This window comes from Zeugodacus cucurbitae, chromosome 5 (assembly GCF_028554725.1).
Source record: "Zeugodacus cucurbitae isolate PBARC_wt_2022May chromosome 5, idZeuCucr1.2, whole genome shotgun sequence".
Classification (NCBI taxonomy): domain Eukaryota; kingdom Metazoa; phylum Arthropoda; class Insecta; order Diptera; family Tephritidae; genus Zeugodacus; species Zeugodacus cucurbitae.
The window spans coordinates 337,999-355,786 of record NC_071670.1 but is presented as its reverse complement, the minus strand read 5'-3'; the positions used below and the strand labels follow the sequence as shown (position 1 = coordinate 355,786).

General features: G+C 38.1%; 1 protein-coding gene across 1 annotated transcript; it reads left to right on the top strand.

Moving 5' to 3' along the window:
* Positions 1-12,915: 12,915 nt before the first annotated feature.
* On the top strand, positions 12,916-14,369 carry LOC128922344 (uncharacterized). The gene has a single exon (XM_054232511.1). The coding sequence runs from the start codon at positions 13,025-13,027 to the stop codon at positions 14,258-14,260; it is 1,236 nt and encodes a 411-aa protein (XP_054088486.1). The 5' UTR covers positions 12,916-13,024; the 3' UTR covers positions 14,261-14,369.
* Positions 14,370-17,788: the final 3,419 nt, after the last annotated feature.

Sequence of the window (17,788 nt, the reverse complement as noted above, 5' to 3'; positions counted from 1 at the left end):
GAATCCTGACATCACCTGACCGTCCAGCATGTAAAAAATCCTGACATCACGCGACTCTACAACATGTAAACAAACCTAACACCAACTGACCCTCCAACATAATAAAAAACCTGACATCAATTGACCCTCCAACATGTAAATAATCCTGCCAGCACCTGACATTCCAATATGTTAAAAATCCTAACATCAAGTGACCCTACAACATGTTAAAAATCCTGACATCACGTGACCCTCCAACGTGTAAAGAATCTTGACAGCACCTGACCTTCCAACATCTTAAAAATCCTGATCAGATAATATTAGTGACCCTCCAACATGTAAATAATCCTGCCAGCACCCTACCTTCCAATATGTTAAAAATCCTAACATCAAGTGACCATACAACATGTAAACAAACCTAACATCAACTGACCCTCCAAAAAATCCTAACATCAACATGTAAAAAATCCTGACATCACGTGGCCCTCCAATATGCAAAGACTACTGGCATCACCTGACCGCCCAACATATTAAAAATCCTGACATCAAGTGACCCTCCAACATGTAAAGAATCCTGACAGCACCAGACCTTCCAACACGTTAAAAATCCTTACATTAAGTGACTCTACAACATGTAAACAAACCTAACATCAACTGACCCTCCAACATGTTAAAAATCCTGACATCACGTGGCTCTCCAATATGCAAAGACTTCTGGCATCACCTGACCTGACATCCTGACATCAATGCGCCCTCCAACATGTGAGCAAACCAGACATCAACTGACCCTCCAACACCTAACGAATCATGACAGCACTCTGACCTTCCATCATGTAAAGAAAAGTTTGTATGTCTCACAAAATTTAAACGAATCTAACATTACATGATCCCCAATTTGTAAGGCGAACCTGAAATAACGTAATCCTCTAAATGTAAACAAATCTGACAAAACAAACAAACCCGACCTCACGTGATCCCAATATGTAAACAAACTTGAGATCACGTGATCCTCAAAATGAAACAAACCCGACCTCACGTGATCCCAAAATGTAAACAAACCTGAGATCACGTGATCCTCAAAATGTAAACAAAATTTAACGTCACGTGACTCTCAAATTGTAAACAAATCTGACATCACGTGATCCCCTACATGTAAACAAACCTGACATCACGTGATACACATGTAAACAAACCTGAGATCACGTGATCCTCAAAATGTAAACAAACTTGACATCACGTGATCCCCTACATGTAAACAAACCTGACATCACGTGATACACATGTAAACAAACCTGAGATCACGTGATCCTCAAAATGTAAACAAACCTGACCTCACGTGATCCCAAAATGTAAACAAACCTGAGATTACGTGATCCTCAAAATGTGAACAAACCCGACCTCACGTGATCCCAAAATGTAAACAAACGTGAGATTACGTGATACCTACATGTAAACAAATCTGACATCACGTGATCCCCTACATGTAAACAAACCTGAGATCACGTGATCCTCAAAATGTAAACAAACCTCACATCACGTGATCCAAAAATGTAAACAAACCTGAGATCACGTGATCCTCAAAATGAAACAAACCCGACCTCACGTGATCCCAAAATGTAAACAAACCTGAGATCACGTGATCCTCAAAATGTAAACAAAATTTAACGTCACGTGACTCTCAAATTGTAAACAAATCTGACATCACGTGATCCCCTACATGTAAACAAACCTGACATCACGTGATACACATGTAAACAAACCTGAGATCACGTGATCCTCAAAATGTAAACAAACCTGACATCACGTGATCCCCAAAATTGTTTGTTTCTTTACATTTTGTTGGTGGGGTCAATGACCTTAGGTCGGGTTTGTTTACATTTTGATGACGGGTCAATGACCTTTGGTGGGGTTGGATTCTGTTGGAGAGTCACTTGATGTCAGGTTTGCTTACATGTTGCGGGGTCTCGTGATGTGATATTTTTTTACATGTTGAAGTGTCACGTGACCAGGATCAGGATCAGAATTTATAATACAATGGAGGCATTTGATATTAAGTTTTTTTTTATCTTTTTAGAACACTTATTGTCATATTTGGTTGCATTTTGGAGGGCCGGTGATGTCAGGTTTGATTACATTTTGATGGGTCTCATAGAGAAAAGTTTGTTTAAAATTTTGAGCGAGGTAGGGTTAGCTTTTATTTGGTGGGACAACTGAGATTTAGTTTGTGAACAGATCACGAAAAATGAGGTTTATTTGCGTTTTAAGAAGTTAAGTGAAATCAATGAATTTAACGCGAGGTCGAGGATGTTGAAGGAACGTTATAGGTGAGGCTACATATAACAATTTTCATTACACTCAGGGTTTTCAATCGTTTTTTAGTTTTTGGTTTTGTTTAAATTTATTTTTCTGTGCGTTAAACAGTGTAAAGTCAACTCGAAAATTGCAACATGGTGTATGTATGTAAGGTACGGTTTATAAGTGGATAAGACTATTATAATATATGTAAAATAATCAATGATTTGCGAAAAGTAAGCTTGTAGTAAGCTAATGTAAATGTAGAATTCCACGTTCCACGTGCCACAAACATACAACGTATACACTAGAAGAAAACTATGAAAGAAATCAAAAGAAGTCCTTAAATGGCCTGACGGCAGACAATCTTATTGAGAGCGGTTTTTACGAGCAAACGCCTTCAAATGGCTAGAAAATGAGGAAAAATAACAAAAGAAATACACTCGTGTGTTCTGTATTTTAAAACTTCGTTCGATTAGCAGTCGTAGTAGTTTCGTATACTACGTTGAGCGTATTAAGATTGTACGTACCTTTTCATTAACACATTGCTCGGTCTGCCGATGAAGACATCCATCCGCTTGCCCAGGAAGCAGCTGGTTTTCTTTTCTTTCTGGTCAAACGAGATTAGCGCCAAGAAGGGTATTCTTGCCTGTGGCGATTCCACTCAGAAATAAGTACCCGACTGTGCGCTAAACAATAGGAGAGATAATTAACTACTAAACTAGGGCGCATGCGCGAAGGTGTCAATGTTTTATTACACTTTTGCAAAGATAAGCAGATTGTGTGAATAACTAATTCAGTAGCGCATAACTATTTTGATTTCGTTTAGAAGATATGGTAAAGAATATGGAAAATTACACGCTTTAAAACTTTAGCTCTGTGGAAATTTCAATTTTATACTTTGGCGACGGTTTTAGTTTTATGAATTTATATATATAGATATATATTTAAATAGATGTTACAAAACTAAGGTTTTGGGTTACTCCAAAACTCGACTCTTTTTATTTAAAATAGTAAAAAATCAAATATTGGCTACATTATGACATCATTCTGCAAATGCAAGTTGTTGGCCGACATGGCTGACATGGCCGAAATGTATGCGGCGGTTTTTTAGATATTCGAATGTATAAAACTGCTAAACCAGAGAAAACACAAGGCTATAGGGTGGAGCAGAATTTATAGTAATATCAATGGATCAAATACAATAAATTTTTGATATCCGTGTTAAACACGCAAAAGTCCTTACTCATAAATATACATCCATACTAAGTGCAACACATTAAATTATTAACCATAATACATTATTTAAGCGAAACTCCGTTCAGGCGTGAAAACTTTTAACATTCGCTATTTCGGAATATTGCGCAAAATCTAATTAATCCGATTAAATAACGTTAAAACTATACACTTCAACATTCGGCCAAACGAACCATGCTTTTATAGTATAGATGTAAAAGTGGCATATTGTAGAGTGTGTAATTATGGCCTATGAAGCGGCTTAAGGGATAAAATGAAATGATCCAATCATTTTTGTTTTATTCGTTTGGACATAAGAACGGAATATTCATATATATAATGTGTGTATTCATCAAAGTGGAAAATGATATCCCTCACGTCGGAAAAATGCCACAATATTTTAGCAAAAGCCACTCACACACTCCCCCTCCGATATTTTCGGTATTCCAACGCCGTTTTATGAAATACAAAAACAGCTAATGCAGAAATCGAATTTCTTCTACCTTTTTTTTGAAGGATTTCCTACTTTTCGGATGCGTTGAAGCACGAAATTAAGAAAATTCCCATAAACTAATAACAAATCGAAATCACAGGAATTCTCATATTTTGTGATACAAATGTGTTTTGGGCGACATTTGTGTGTGCTACTCAATAGGATAACATATCCTCTCTGTCATTTTTGACGGACTTCTGACGATTTCTACTCAAACGTAATACCCACAAACATGTGAACTGAGAAAAGGCACTAGCAACAGAATTATCATCTATGTATATACGAGTATGTATGTCTGAAAGCACAATATAGAGATACATATATACATATGTTATACATGTCACTTAGACGTTTTTAAAACTAAATAGAGGTACATCTATGTAAGTGCAATATGGGCAGCCAATTTGAATATACATATGAACACACTTGAATATTGCGCGCAGCAGCGCGTCTAACGAATGTAATTATGTGCATATGATAGTGTAATTAAAATTTTGCAGCCGCACTTATGTTTGCACGAATTTACTTGTTTATATTCCTCTTAGTCCACGTAGTAATGAAGCGCACTTTGAAAAAAAAAAATACAAAAAATACTCCACGTGTGTAACATACTCGTAGCGTGTAATGATGTGTGGTACACTGTCAGTTGCCTGACACCCTCCTCGATGGCATCTTTGGCATATGATACCCGTGATCGAAACGCATGCGCGCGTGGGTAGCACGACGCTTGACGATGATAATATCGTGAAAATCGACAATTTTACATCCCAAGCACGCTGTGTGCCTTACCGTCGTTTTTTATTTACTCGCCGCCGGTAATTTGGTGTGCACATTCCAATAACTAATTGCATGAAATTGTCATCCCTCTATCAATTGGCTGACCATATGGTGCGTGTGCGCGTGCGCTGTACAAGTATCTCTTTTTACTTGTACGAGTATTGTAATTTTACTTTATCTAAAACGTTTCACTGCCCTTTTAATGACGATGAACTAACTTATTTAAGGTGTTCTATTGAGGCATGCATTAAATTGCTTTTGATTACTTGATTAGTTTCGATGTATACACTGCTACTTGCTTTCTAATTACATAATTTTGATGAACTGCCGGAGACTCGTACACGTGAGATATGTAACGCGCGACTATGAGGGAAAACAACAATAAACAAATTGTTCATTAAAAAGTTTATATGTTGAGAGCCTGATATTTAAACCTGATTTGAGCTGAAGCCTCATCTATCTACTTTGGTAATTTCAAGTACACGCTTTTAGGTCCTTAATTGCTCTCATATTAGAAATATACTCGAATGCTGACAGGGTTTGTGAAGCTGCTGCCTCTTTTAGAAAAATATAAATTTTTAAATTCGTCTACTTTGAAGTGTAGAACAAAAATTTAAAAATGTTTATTGTTAATTTTAAAAACGCTTTCAAGTATTCGCTAGTCCCAATTTCCTTTTAATAATTTAAAGATATTATTTCTTTCTGTATTTTGGGTCGAGTCGTCTCAGTATATTGTAAATCCAACGCATTCTTCAACAAATTAAAATGATTAAAATTAATTTCCTGTCATTAATTTCCGACACCGACAAACATTATAGCGCCCACACATTTACACTTAAAGCAGTTAAGAAAATACTAAAAGGAAGAAGAATATCATTATAGAATTTATAAACAATAATTGGTCAGCGAGTGTCCTCGACGTAGTGCGTCCTTTCACAAAAGCCGCAGCGAAACAGTGACAAACCATGCGTGACTATAGTGGGACAACACGAACACTTGCGGAATGGTTCATTTTCAGACGATTCGAAAAGTTTCTTTAAATTACCTAATGATTTTTGCTTTGCAGAACTTCCGCAAAGGAAGAAAGGAAGTTATTGTTAAACACAAGAGCTGGATCTTGATCATTGCAGGAAGTACTGTAAGTTGAGGGTGCGATTAATGACAGTTTCTGCTGATGTTCGTCGGGTTTGTGGTTACCGCGATGTATTGTGTGGGAAAGTGATTTTGGTTTTTATTTCAAAAGATATGTATACGTGAAGAGGCGTTTATATCTACATTTAGTGGAAGTTGAAAAAATTGCACAAAAAACGAATAGTTGCTAATACAAGAGATGGCTTACATAAAAGTATTTCACTTGAAATATATTAGAAAATTGTTACTGTGTTGTTACCACAAGTTTATCGCATCGAATTATTAACAGCAACTGTATTCGGTTAAAAAATATATTGAGCTGTAGTTCGGTTCGCACGGATTTTATGTCTTGACTATGACTTTCTGTTCTTCACTCTACTACTATGGATGTTCAATGAAATTGTTTTCAATTAAATATGCATTTATGTACACATATATTCACATGTGCATGTATGATTCGTACATTTGCATACTTAATGTAATAAAAATTATGTAAACTGTTTGACTGACAAATGATTATGTGTGTCCGCTGTCAAAATATATTAGTCCCGCTAAAAAAATACGCACCTCCGTAGTGCTCATATGAGAAACACTCCTGGGATCGTACACAAAAAATGAGAAAGGTAAGAAGTGACACTATGAAATAGTGAAATTCACGTTTAATTTATGCGCATTTACCGGGGACGACGACGAATGTCGAATGCATTTTTGTGCGTCTGAGTGATGGAATGTCAGTCAGAAACAAACACAGCAACGTCAGTGATTTCTTGTTTTTTATGTTCGTAACGAAATGTATCCTTACGCTAAAGAAAAAAATGAAACAATGATCATAAAAAACGAAGATGGCACGCAAAGTAATTAAATTCTTGTTAGCTATGGCGAACACAATATTGGCGCGAAAGGGTTGCATTTGTCTGTGGCTAATTTTTTACGACATCATTGCATCGTGAAGAATTCATTGAAAGCAGTTTTATTGGGCCTCAAAATCATTTGGCGCATCAAAATACTAAATTCGTCGTGAACAATAAAATATTGTTGGTTATGGCCGCCCAGGACATAAAATCGCAAATCAAAGATATATAATTGGGAAAATTTAGAACGAAAACATTTTGAATGACCATCGCAAGTAGAATGAAAAACAGTATATAGTAGGTTTCATGCAAGTGAAATAATTGACAACTGGTTGTTACTCTTCTAACAAAATAAACACGTTATTGAGATTTCAATTTGACCACTTCCCAATTAGCAGGAACGCCAAATAGTGTAGTGTGCTCGTTTTCGAAGTGATATGTAGCGAAGGTCACCAGACTTGATCACTTTCACATGCTTTAGCACTTCAACCTTAAGCTCAACCCGATCAACTACCATTCAAACGACAACAACTTTATCCCATGACCGCTCTATTTACATTTAAATAAACATGTTGACACTTACAACTGTCCGACATCGTGGTGAAACGTCATCAAAGGTCCAATAAAAGCCTTCAATCCAAACCAATCAAAGAAGGCATAAGAAAACAGTTGCAGGACAATAGAAAAAAGGGTAAATAACCCTTACAAACTAGCTGGCATTTAAGTCGTCATGGTAAATGTTGTAATCCTTCGCAGGACATGTAATTGTGTCGCAAGAAACCGGACTAAATATTTTGACATTTCGAAACACTTCATTGACATTTTACGTTCAACACCGTGAAACGGGACAGTTATCAATGCAGTTGTCTGGCCGCGAGGCGTCAGCCGCGCAGACCGATCACAATCAAAGGATTCATACGAAAAAAGTTTTATTTATTTTCTTTATATGCTGGTGACCACATTTCCACACCGTTTTACTTGTCAATGTGGTTGTCAAGAAAGGTATGCATGTGTGCATACATATATAATACGAGTATATGCACGGGTGTAGTTGTGAGTGACATGCGACAAGAAACTTAGTGCGTCTAACCGCCAGAACAAACAGTAATCCATGTGCATCATATGCATATTCCTTGAGTTATTTCGCCTGCAATGGCAGACTTGTTTGGAAAAATATGATGAATCGTATGAAAAGCCAGATTTTCGGGATTATCGATTGTTGCTGGCAATTTAGGTGCATGCGACAGCTGTCATAACTGGGACGACTACCGAATGAATTATATACGAGTACGTACATACATATGTAAAAATCTGTAAATGGGTCTAAGCAGTAGAAGAATAAATTGGAATTGAAATTGAAAGAAAGGTGCTAATACCTTCCTTGGTATCGGCAAACTGCTACATTTTTCCATTTGTTCGTTTGCTTGAGACTGTGATTGTTTGCATTTGCATTGAAGACAGAAGAATATTGAAATCTAACGTGTTAAATGTAGAACAATCGTATTATAATTTTTTTTTATTACCATTGTCCAATAGCGGTATTTCTTAGGAAGGATTAAATAAAAAAAAACATGTGACCAATAATCGCGTTAAGTCTTCTAATTTCAATATGAAATTAAATGTTGGTATGCCAGGATAATTGCAGTTGAGCTGTAATAATTAATGTTTTTGTATTAGCATTTGTAAGGGCAACTATTTTCGGTTGCTGAGCACTGCATCTGCTTCGCGTTGAACTACTCAAAGCACGCCAATAAGTTCAATTGCAATGCCTTAAAGAAGACCACGCAAGCCCAGACGCCCTTTTTGCAGCAGAATATAAGAAATAAATCAGTGAGACAGCTGTATGGTGCAAGGGTCATCTTAACTAACCCAACGCTTGTACACTCAAAGGCTACTCACACATTGCTCACCGTGGTGGCTACTGCGGTAACTAAGCCCATAAGTCGGTCGCCTTTACCGCCAACCCCTACTGTGCCACCGGTTCTTATTTTCAGGAGTGTCCTCGCAATTTTTCGCTACATTTCCAAGACTTGCCAGCCAATGACACAACAGCTGTCTTCTGCGCACTGCCATGGTCGAACGGTCGCTGCTCCAGTTGCATAATCTTAGCAAAAGAAGACGAAAATCCCTCGCCAACTGCAATGCCAATTATTGTTGTTGTTAGCTCATCCGATTGCTTTCTTTGCCGAAAATCAAATAAATTACATTGCCAATTTGTATGCGTGGCATCTTGTCGTTTAAGGAATGCAAAAAATGTGTGGACAGGCGTGCAACGGGTGAAAAGCGTAAAATTGTTAGAAAATCTAGAAATATTGGAAGCAAGTCATTGAATCACCGTAACGAACGGTTATGTGGGTTGAAGAACTTACTAAGAAAGAAACATACGAGTATACATGCACACGCATTTATAAAATGAAAAGAAAAATGTGTTATATAAGTTATTCAGAAAAAGTCCACAGATGGCTATTGAGCAATATCGGTTTATAAGCAGTTGTTAAAAAGCAGTTAAATATCTCTTTAGTTCCCATGAAACAAGTTTGCCCTCCATTGAGACAACTAATTTAACTACTAAGCTGTCTCGCCTCCTTTTCGCCCGATCATTCCACTTCACTTAACCGACAAATGAAACGAAAGTGCATTTCAAGCCTACCACCAATTACCGATTTTCAATTACTTGCAACAACTACTCGTATTTTTTATGACGTCGCAAAGATTTGCACTCGGCCGATGGGTGGAAGGATGACGTGCAATCTGTCGCACATAAATTGCAATTTACTTTTTGCCAAATCGCTTTGAATTTACGATGGGGCTGCAATAGCAACATGAAATTATCCTTTCGTTTGTTGATCGTCAACTTCATTAACGATGTCTTTGTGTTCGGCCAGCCTGCGAAGATGTGTGTAGCCAAGCTAAAGGTGGAAATTAACCGAAAGGAAGATGCTCTAAATTATGTGCAATGATTGCATTGTTGCACCAGATTTGCTATCTTTGTATATGCATGTGTGTGATCGCATTCCGTTTGCTACAATTACGGCACTTTCTTGCACTCCACTTCGGCTCTGCAGTTCGTGTAGGGTCCTTGACAGTGTTCGAGTTTTCATTACGTACTCATTGTTCGCATTTCAAAGATTTGTCTGTTTGTAGCACTAGCTGTCTAAGTGCAGCTTCTGCTGTGATTTACGCCCGACAGGCACTCAGCCTCTATGTCCTGCTGTAGTCTCTATGTCAATTGTTGGATTTTTAGTGCGAAAAGTTATGAGCATAAACATGACATTTAGAGACACAAAAGGATATTTTCTGCACTTCTACACTGCAACTTGGCAGAGTGTATCGGTCATAATGTTGGCGAACAGACTCATTGGCAGCCGCATGACACAGGAAGTAAAACGAAGAGTACTCTTCGAGATGATTGTTTCACTTATAGAAGTAAGCGGTAACATAAATATAAATTTAAAACATTTAGCCGAAACACACCGTTACTGCTTTTATATGCTCACTTCCGTCTACTGTGCTCAGAAATATGATTAAACAATAGTCTAGAGGTCTATATACTGAGGAATAGAAACGTAATGGCTAATAATATTAAGATAGCGCACATTCTCCAGACCCGTATTCTTACATTTAAAGCAATGCTTTTTGTGCATATTTTGAATTGTTAAAACGTTATGGGGTGTCCTGTATTAATAATTTTTCCCGTCTATAAATCATTCATTTAAAAATCAATATTAAAATAACAAACCGCTTACAAGGCCTAAATACAGCTAAAATATGTGAACAACAAGCGGTGCAAACACTCCGTTCCACCCTTTACGGGCATTCGCTTGCTAATTAATCATTTCCGCACTCAAATATTCATTGCGAATTCAAATCGCTGCGCCCGAAAGGATTGCGAATCGGTACATACTCAAAGGATATTCAAACACAATGCCCAAAACATACAAAATTCACAAAAAATATACTCTGCGTTTGTTTTACGAGTACATTTGTAAGCGGTTCAATTGTTTGTGTTTTACAGCGACCGAGTAAATGAATGGCAATATCCATTGATTGCTCCAATATTTGCAATATTGCGAAAAGTCGAAAGGATAACTAATCAAAATCACATTATTCATTGTTTGACATTTTTGTAGCATTACTTTGGGAAAACGAATCCCTTTTTAGCGTATTAAAGCGACGATGTGGTTGTGATCAAGGCAAAGGGTGAAAGTGAATGTTGTTTTCGGCTTTTTATTGCGCTTTACCACAATTCGCAACACCTTTCAACAGCTTATGCGGGAAAACAGAAATTTTTTCGTGAAATCGCGTAAATTGTGCGCTACTGACTTATACAGTGAAAGGAATAGACAACAATAATTGTACAATAAATCAAAAGACATTTAAAATACTATGCTTTTTAGCAAATATTAACCATGGAACGGCTTATTCTTAGATTGCTTTGGAGTTAGTTGCAGAATGTTTTGGGAATTTATACTTTTTCTACTAAAATAAAATTTGAGACAGTTCTTTTGCAAAAATACTTCTTTCTAACCGTCTGCATCATTACTTAAATGAATCATTTAGGTTTACGTTTTTAGAAAATGAAATTAAGGTTTAAGCAATCACACCAAAAATTCATACACAAAATAAAAGACAAAAATATGCATAAGAACATAAATTATCATAAAAGACTTAGCATGCATTATAAAAACATTTTACACTTACTTCTAAAAATAACAGATCATTATACCAGTTTTTTTACTTTCTTTAACTTGAAAGATCATACGAACACGTCATCTGCTCGTTAAACTGTCACATTTACACATAATTACCCTCGAGGACTATTTAGAAAGTCTATAAATGCAAATATGTAGGAAAATCATTGAATTGTATGAAACGGCGTTAAACGACCGAAAACATTGCTAATTGCTGTCCTCAATTGCTTTGCGGTCGGTCATTGAAATGCTCTAAAAAAATCAAATCCGCTCATAAAAATTCAATGCGTAACCAATGTGCCACTCGAGAAAGGACATTTTTCCACTAATGACGTGCAAAAGTACAAAGGTAGATGGAGAAATATATACACACACAGGCATATAAGAATCGCATCGAAAGCGTTAATATGTCTTTCAAGGACTCATATGTAAATTTTGTCATTTTCTGTGGTTGTGTAAAATAAGTTGTAATACAGGAAATCAAAAGGCAGTAGATATTTTAAGTGTCGAATGAACCTAAACAGTTTTTATCTCAAAATGACTAATTCGCAAATGGTGTGGAAAGAAGGTTTGCGTTAAAAAAAAACAAGAAATCTCCTAATGAGCTCTTATACGAGATTTACTCACCACAGGGAGCCAAATATGGATTTACTTAAGTAGTTACACCGCTTTGAGAAAACATCAGAAACTACTCAGCTTTAGCTAAGACACGATTTCAAATTAAACAAAACTGGCCGACGCTTTTCCTTTCCCGCAGTAGATACCTATCTAAATGCATTGCTTTTGATCTCGAAACTACTACTGGTCGTTACAACCTGTTGCACTTAACGTGCTATTGATAAAAATCATCACAGGATGCAAGTGTCACATTTAGCTTTAATAGATGTCATTGCCATCGAGTAAATTTTTTAAAATATATTAACAACATTATAACATGCAAAAAGACTGTTGCATGCCTTCATTACCCTTATTTAAAAATGTGTAAAGGAGCCAGTGTGTTTCGAAATCTTTACACCCCAGTAAAATAGAAATTATAGTCTAACTAAATTAAGGAAAACCACTTCCTCTGTCATCCTAATTTTTTCACATTTACTACCCACGATACGATCTAGTTTTCATATACAGGACTTTCAATGTGCCGCTGTAACTGTAGGAATGTGTGAGAGTCCAAACGAACAATCACAAGATTTTATCGCGCTGCCTCGCAGGAAGAGCATAAGAAATGAGAAAAGGCGCACACGCAGGAGTACACCAAAGCAGCTAATAGCAGCGAACAATGCAATGTCCTTCGTTGTCAGACGGCTCTCACCGACCCGAGAGCACACAAGAATCGTTGTTGCGCTCTATTATTTATTAATTTTCTCATGACTTCAAGAGCACCGACTCTTTGCTCACAATGAAAAGAGCGCTAGCATTACGCAATGAGAGGTCTTTACTAAGGAAAACGGGGTTGTTACGTCGCGTATAAAAGCGGCTTTGCGCGCGTTGCCTAATCAGTTTGTCAGCAAATGTGAACGAGAGCATATTTCTTGTGAATACATTAAGGAGTTCATATAATATCTGAAAACTAAAATATGTTAAAGTGGACGGCATCAGCACAGAAGCTGAATCAGCTCACACCTAACATCAGAACGGCTCCTACATCGATAGGAACTCCACATCCTTTAACTGAAGCCAAGCGTCGTCGCCGACGTGCAACTATTAGCAACAAGGAGAACATACCCTACACTTCAACACCAATGGTGGGGAGAGAGCGCAATAGCCCACTGGTGCTTTCACCATTAACGAACATTTTGAATGTTACACCAAAAGACATGTCGCCTATAATGGAGCGTACACCAGGACGAATTCGAATAACAAGTACAACTGTAACTAGTCGACCGCTGCCAAATCGACGACACTCAACAGTGGGTCTTTTTCTACATCCGGCACCAACTTATGCATCCACCTTGCCACGCTTCGAGGAGGAATATTCGCCAAGCACAGCGCTGCCGACCGGACAACAAGTAGCTCTAAGGGGGCTACTGCCAGATCCCTTTATAAGCAATTTACGTTACTTTAACACACCCGAGTTGGCAAAACGGAAACAAATGGAGGACCAAGAGAAACTAAAGGCCGCCAGAAAATCATTGCCTAGAAAGCTGGAAGCTGATTTTGCTGAGATCGCGAGAGAATGTGGCGACGAAAAGTTAAAGAAGCGCATAAACAACGAGTCCCACTCGGCCGGCATGAGCGACCAAACTCTGGACAAACTCATCGATGCTATTCTAGACTCCGCACGTAAGGAAGAGAAGAAGAAGGTGAAACCTCGCAAGTCTTTCAACCTACGTCGTCGTACGCTACTCAAAAATCAAGCCGAGCAAAAAGTCAGTGAATTAGTTCTTTCACCGTCCTATGCTGCATGCGAAGATCCAGCGAGTGATCTCAGCTTTATCTTGGTTGACCAGAGACCAAAGGGTGTGTTGAAGACACAGAACGCCTCCAAATCACCACTTACACCAGCACCAGCTACACCACCGCCAGGCACGCCCATAGCCACTGATATTCTCCAACGAATGCCCACGCCCGCATCTATCTCGACAACTGATGCCAACACCGCAAACCAACATCATTACTTGCGCTCGAACTTAAGTAGAGAACGATTGGACAACACCTTCCAGCTGGAAACACCCTTGCGACTGCCGATGCAAAGAAAGCGACAACGACGTAAAACTTTAGCGGTGCCAATCAGTGGTAGTGCGAAACGTTTGAAAACCGGAGCAACCAACTACTTTGAGGTTGGATTGGCGATGCCTTCAATCTATGTATAATGTTGTTGCAGCTGTTTTTGTTGTACGAATTTATTTCTATTTATGTTGGAACTATTTAAATAGTTTTTTTGTTAATTTGTTGACAAACTAGGGGAAATGCTCACCTATTACGCTTTTAGTTTTTAAGAAATTGATTTATTTATTTTTATTTCTTAGTTACATTATTTAGGAAATAGTCTATATAGATTTAAGTTTAATTCAAACAGTTCTTTATGTATTGGTTACTTTATGAGGAGTCTAAAGCTCCGTCAATGTCCTTACACTGAGACTTAAAATAAATGTATCTAATACGAAAAAAAACAACTTGTTTGTCTTTCCGACCTCTTTACTCTCAAATAATAATTTTAAATTGCCCAATGGTTTAGGCAAATTAATAACTTCGACAGCTGGAAGCGCAGTAAATAAATTTCACAGTATTGACAGAAATTTAATTTATGGTTTGTCGGTGGTAAACCCTTCCGTTATTCCGCCTTTCAATAAACACACTTAAATTGATTATTTGTAGGTTAAATAAAAATGCCATTACTGAAACAGGTTGTTTATTGTAGAGGAAGGGTTAAACGAAAGAAACGTCGAAAATAAATGAAATAAACGTTGAAAAAAATTTAGTGCGGGCGTGGAACTGCGCAGCTGTTCATTCTACGAAGATTAAGAGGAGTAGGCAGTTGTATACATACATATGTACATAGATCGGTTTTTGAACACATCTTCTAGAAATTCAACAAAATACCCACATGATATGACAACCGTTACCTCTTAGCTTATAATTTTTTTAATCTAGTTGATTTACTCGATCTAACCAAGAAATGAATAGCCTAATAACTTCTAAAACCACTTATTAGAAAAATTCGAATTGATAATCTCAACCTATCAAACGAGCGTCTAGACTTAGTTCACAACATCCTGTTCTCAGCTCTTTGGCGTTTTCCGCCCGCATTTCTTTCGGTCTCTTTAGAGCAATCACTTAGATGTAACAGTTCGTAACTGTAGCAGGTACGATAACAGTAAAAGGTAGGTAAAAGCCATTCAACACCTGAAACGCCTATCAATTAGCTAATGCAATTGTTTTCTTAGGCTCGTTAATGCCAACAATCATCCGTCAAACGCTGACGCTCAGGTGCTTCCCGTTAGCGCAACTATGCAGACAAATTGCTGGCACACTTCCACTGTTATTGTACACTTTTCTAGTTACTCCTTATTTGAGTATTTCGGTTGATGCACGTACCAACCAGCAGCATCGTCGCTCTATGCCTTTATCTACGCAGCTGTCACCAAATTTGGGCGATCAGTTAGTGCGACACTTGTTGGCACTGCAACGCCTTCAGTTGTCTTCGTCACAGCGTTCAATATTTCTATTCTCTACCAGCATTTTTGTTGGTCATACCAAATTTATTGCTACGTAATCCTGTTTTTCTAACGACAGGTTTTTCTCGTCTACAAAATTTGTAGTTTCTGCGGGTTTTTCCCTCATACCGAGGGTTTGTTGTGTTTCAAATGCGTAACGGATTTGGATTGGAATTCGGTGTCAGTTCCATTGTTTGCTGTTGGGAGGAGGAGTGGTTGTTGCCTACTATAGCGCACGTGTCGCTTTTCTGAAGTTACTGACAAATTAGAATTGGCTCTGCGAATTGCGTGGCGATTCAAAGGCTAGAAATTCCGGTTTAGCAGTTTTGTTTCGGAGAATTAAAACCTGCTGGTTGCGGTTAATAGAATAGATGATAGGTTAATTGGATTTGTGCATCGGAACAAGTCACCTTTCTAATTGAATTATTGCATGTGGCAGAGTCAGGTGTAAACAAAGTGAATTTGTACGTGGTTACAAATGTAAGGTGTTTTCAACGAATTCGACGAAGTGTTCTGAAACCTAAACAGAGATATTTATTTGTAGAATAGTCTATAGTTTATGCCTATTTCCAAATCAACCTTTGTGTTGCTCCTCGACAAGTCGTGTGGTTATACGTTAATTAATTTCTATAACAATTCTGTGCAATAAAAAATATTCAACCGTAAACCACCGCAGATGCTGTCAATTTAATTAATTTTAACTTAGATTATGCATTCATTTCGCCAATCGAGTTGCCCAAAAGCGCGCTTCTAGCTCTTCTTGAATCAGCTGTGCCGTTGCTTTAAGGTATACACTGCGACTTGAGGTAGAATCTTATTTGACAAGCAGTTCTCCTTCGGCTTCGTACCCTTTAGAGTCGTGCATCCTTTACCTCTTATTCGCTTACATTTACTTTGTGGTGTTGTTTTTGTTACGCTTATGTAGTTGCAGGGCGTGATTTAATTTTCGATTTCAATTCATACAATTCTGGTTGCCAAGGTTGGCTGTTTGCTTCCGCTGTTTGCAGTTGCACCTTTATGCTGCGACGTCGCTTCAAGCAACAACTGATTCCAGTCTGCCTCTGCGCCTTTGCGGTCGTTGCCGCGGGCAATTTTACGAGTTTCTTCGGCTGATGGCTGACGGTTGACGGCTGGCGTTGCACCAGTTGCTGCGCGAAAATCCGAAAGGAGTTCAGTGTGCAGTTTGTAATTTGCAAAATTAAGGAAGCATCTGCGGCTATGATCTACGCACGTACCTACATATAGTTATACCACATTTTCAGAGTAAATCCAGTCGATCGGCGCACTATTTATACTGCGCTCATTTTTTATGTGAGTGTGTTTTGTCATTGGTGTTTATTTGAGCACAAAAGCGTATCCTTGCGGCCAATATTTATTTAGGCAGACATATGCGCACGTGAAGTCTTTTTTGGCGATTGTTTGCATATCTCCCTCGAACTCCTTTCCTCCTCTGGTTTTGAGACATTATCCTTTGGGCACATTTACGGTGATTTATCGAAAATATTCAAACCAGTTTAAAATGGAAAAAATCAGTAATTTATGTTGCTTTAAACAATTTTCAATCAGCAAACAATTTATTTCCGTTAACATAACCTCTCGCTGCCTCGCTGTTGCTATTACTCAGACCGCCCTAATTATCTTCACCACACATTTCGTTTACTTGCAACCACAGCAACACTGCATCCTTCCATTAAATTTATAATCTGCCCCAGGCTGTGTCACCAAGCAACTTATTCCATTCCAGCCTCCACGCTGCTAATCAAATCTGCTTAGCTTCTAACGGAGAAAGTAAATCTTCACAGCCGCAAACAACTGCGCAAACCCCCTATTCCTGTGTTCCTATATAAGCTGGCCATTGGTGGAGTGGTGCTGCTCAGCTCAGTGAAAGTAACCAAAATGCAATTATGTATTGGCAAATATTATGCAAACAAAGGTCGAAACATGTATGCTGTAGCGACAAACAAGCCGCGCTCCCCGCCGTGAGCGGCGAGGAAGGTGTCCTGCCAGCGCTTTGCCTAAATATTTCTAAATATTTAATTCTACCGTTTTTGGTGTTGAGTTGTTGCTGCATACGCTTTAGAAAAGCAAACAAGATGCAAATCCCTTTTTTATTGTCAACACACTGCAATCCAAGGCACTCGCACTCGGCAACCAGGTTGGTGGATGGTAAACATAAGCCAGCAA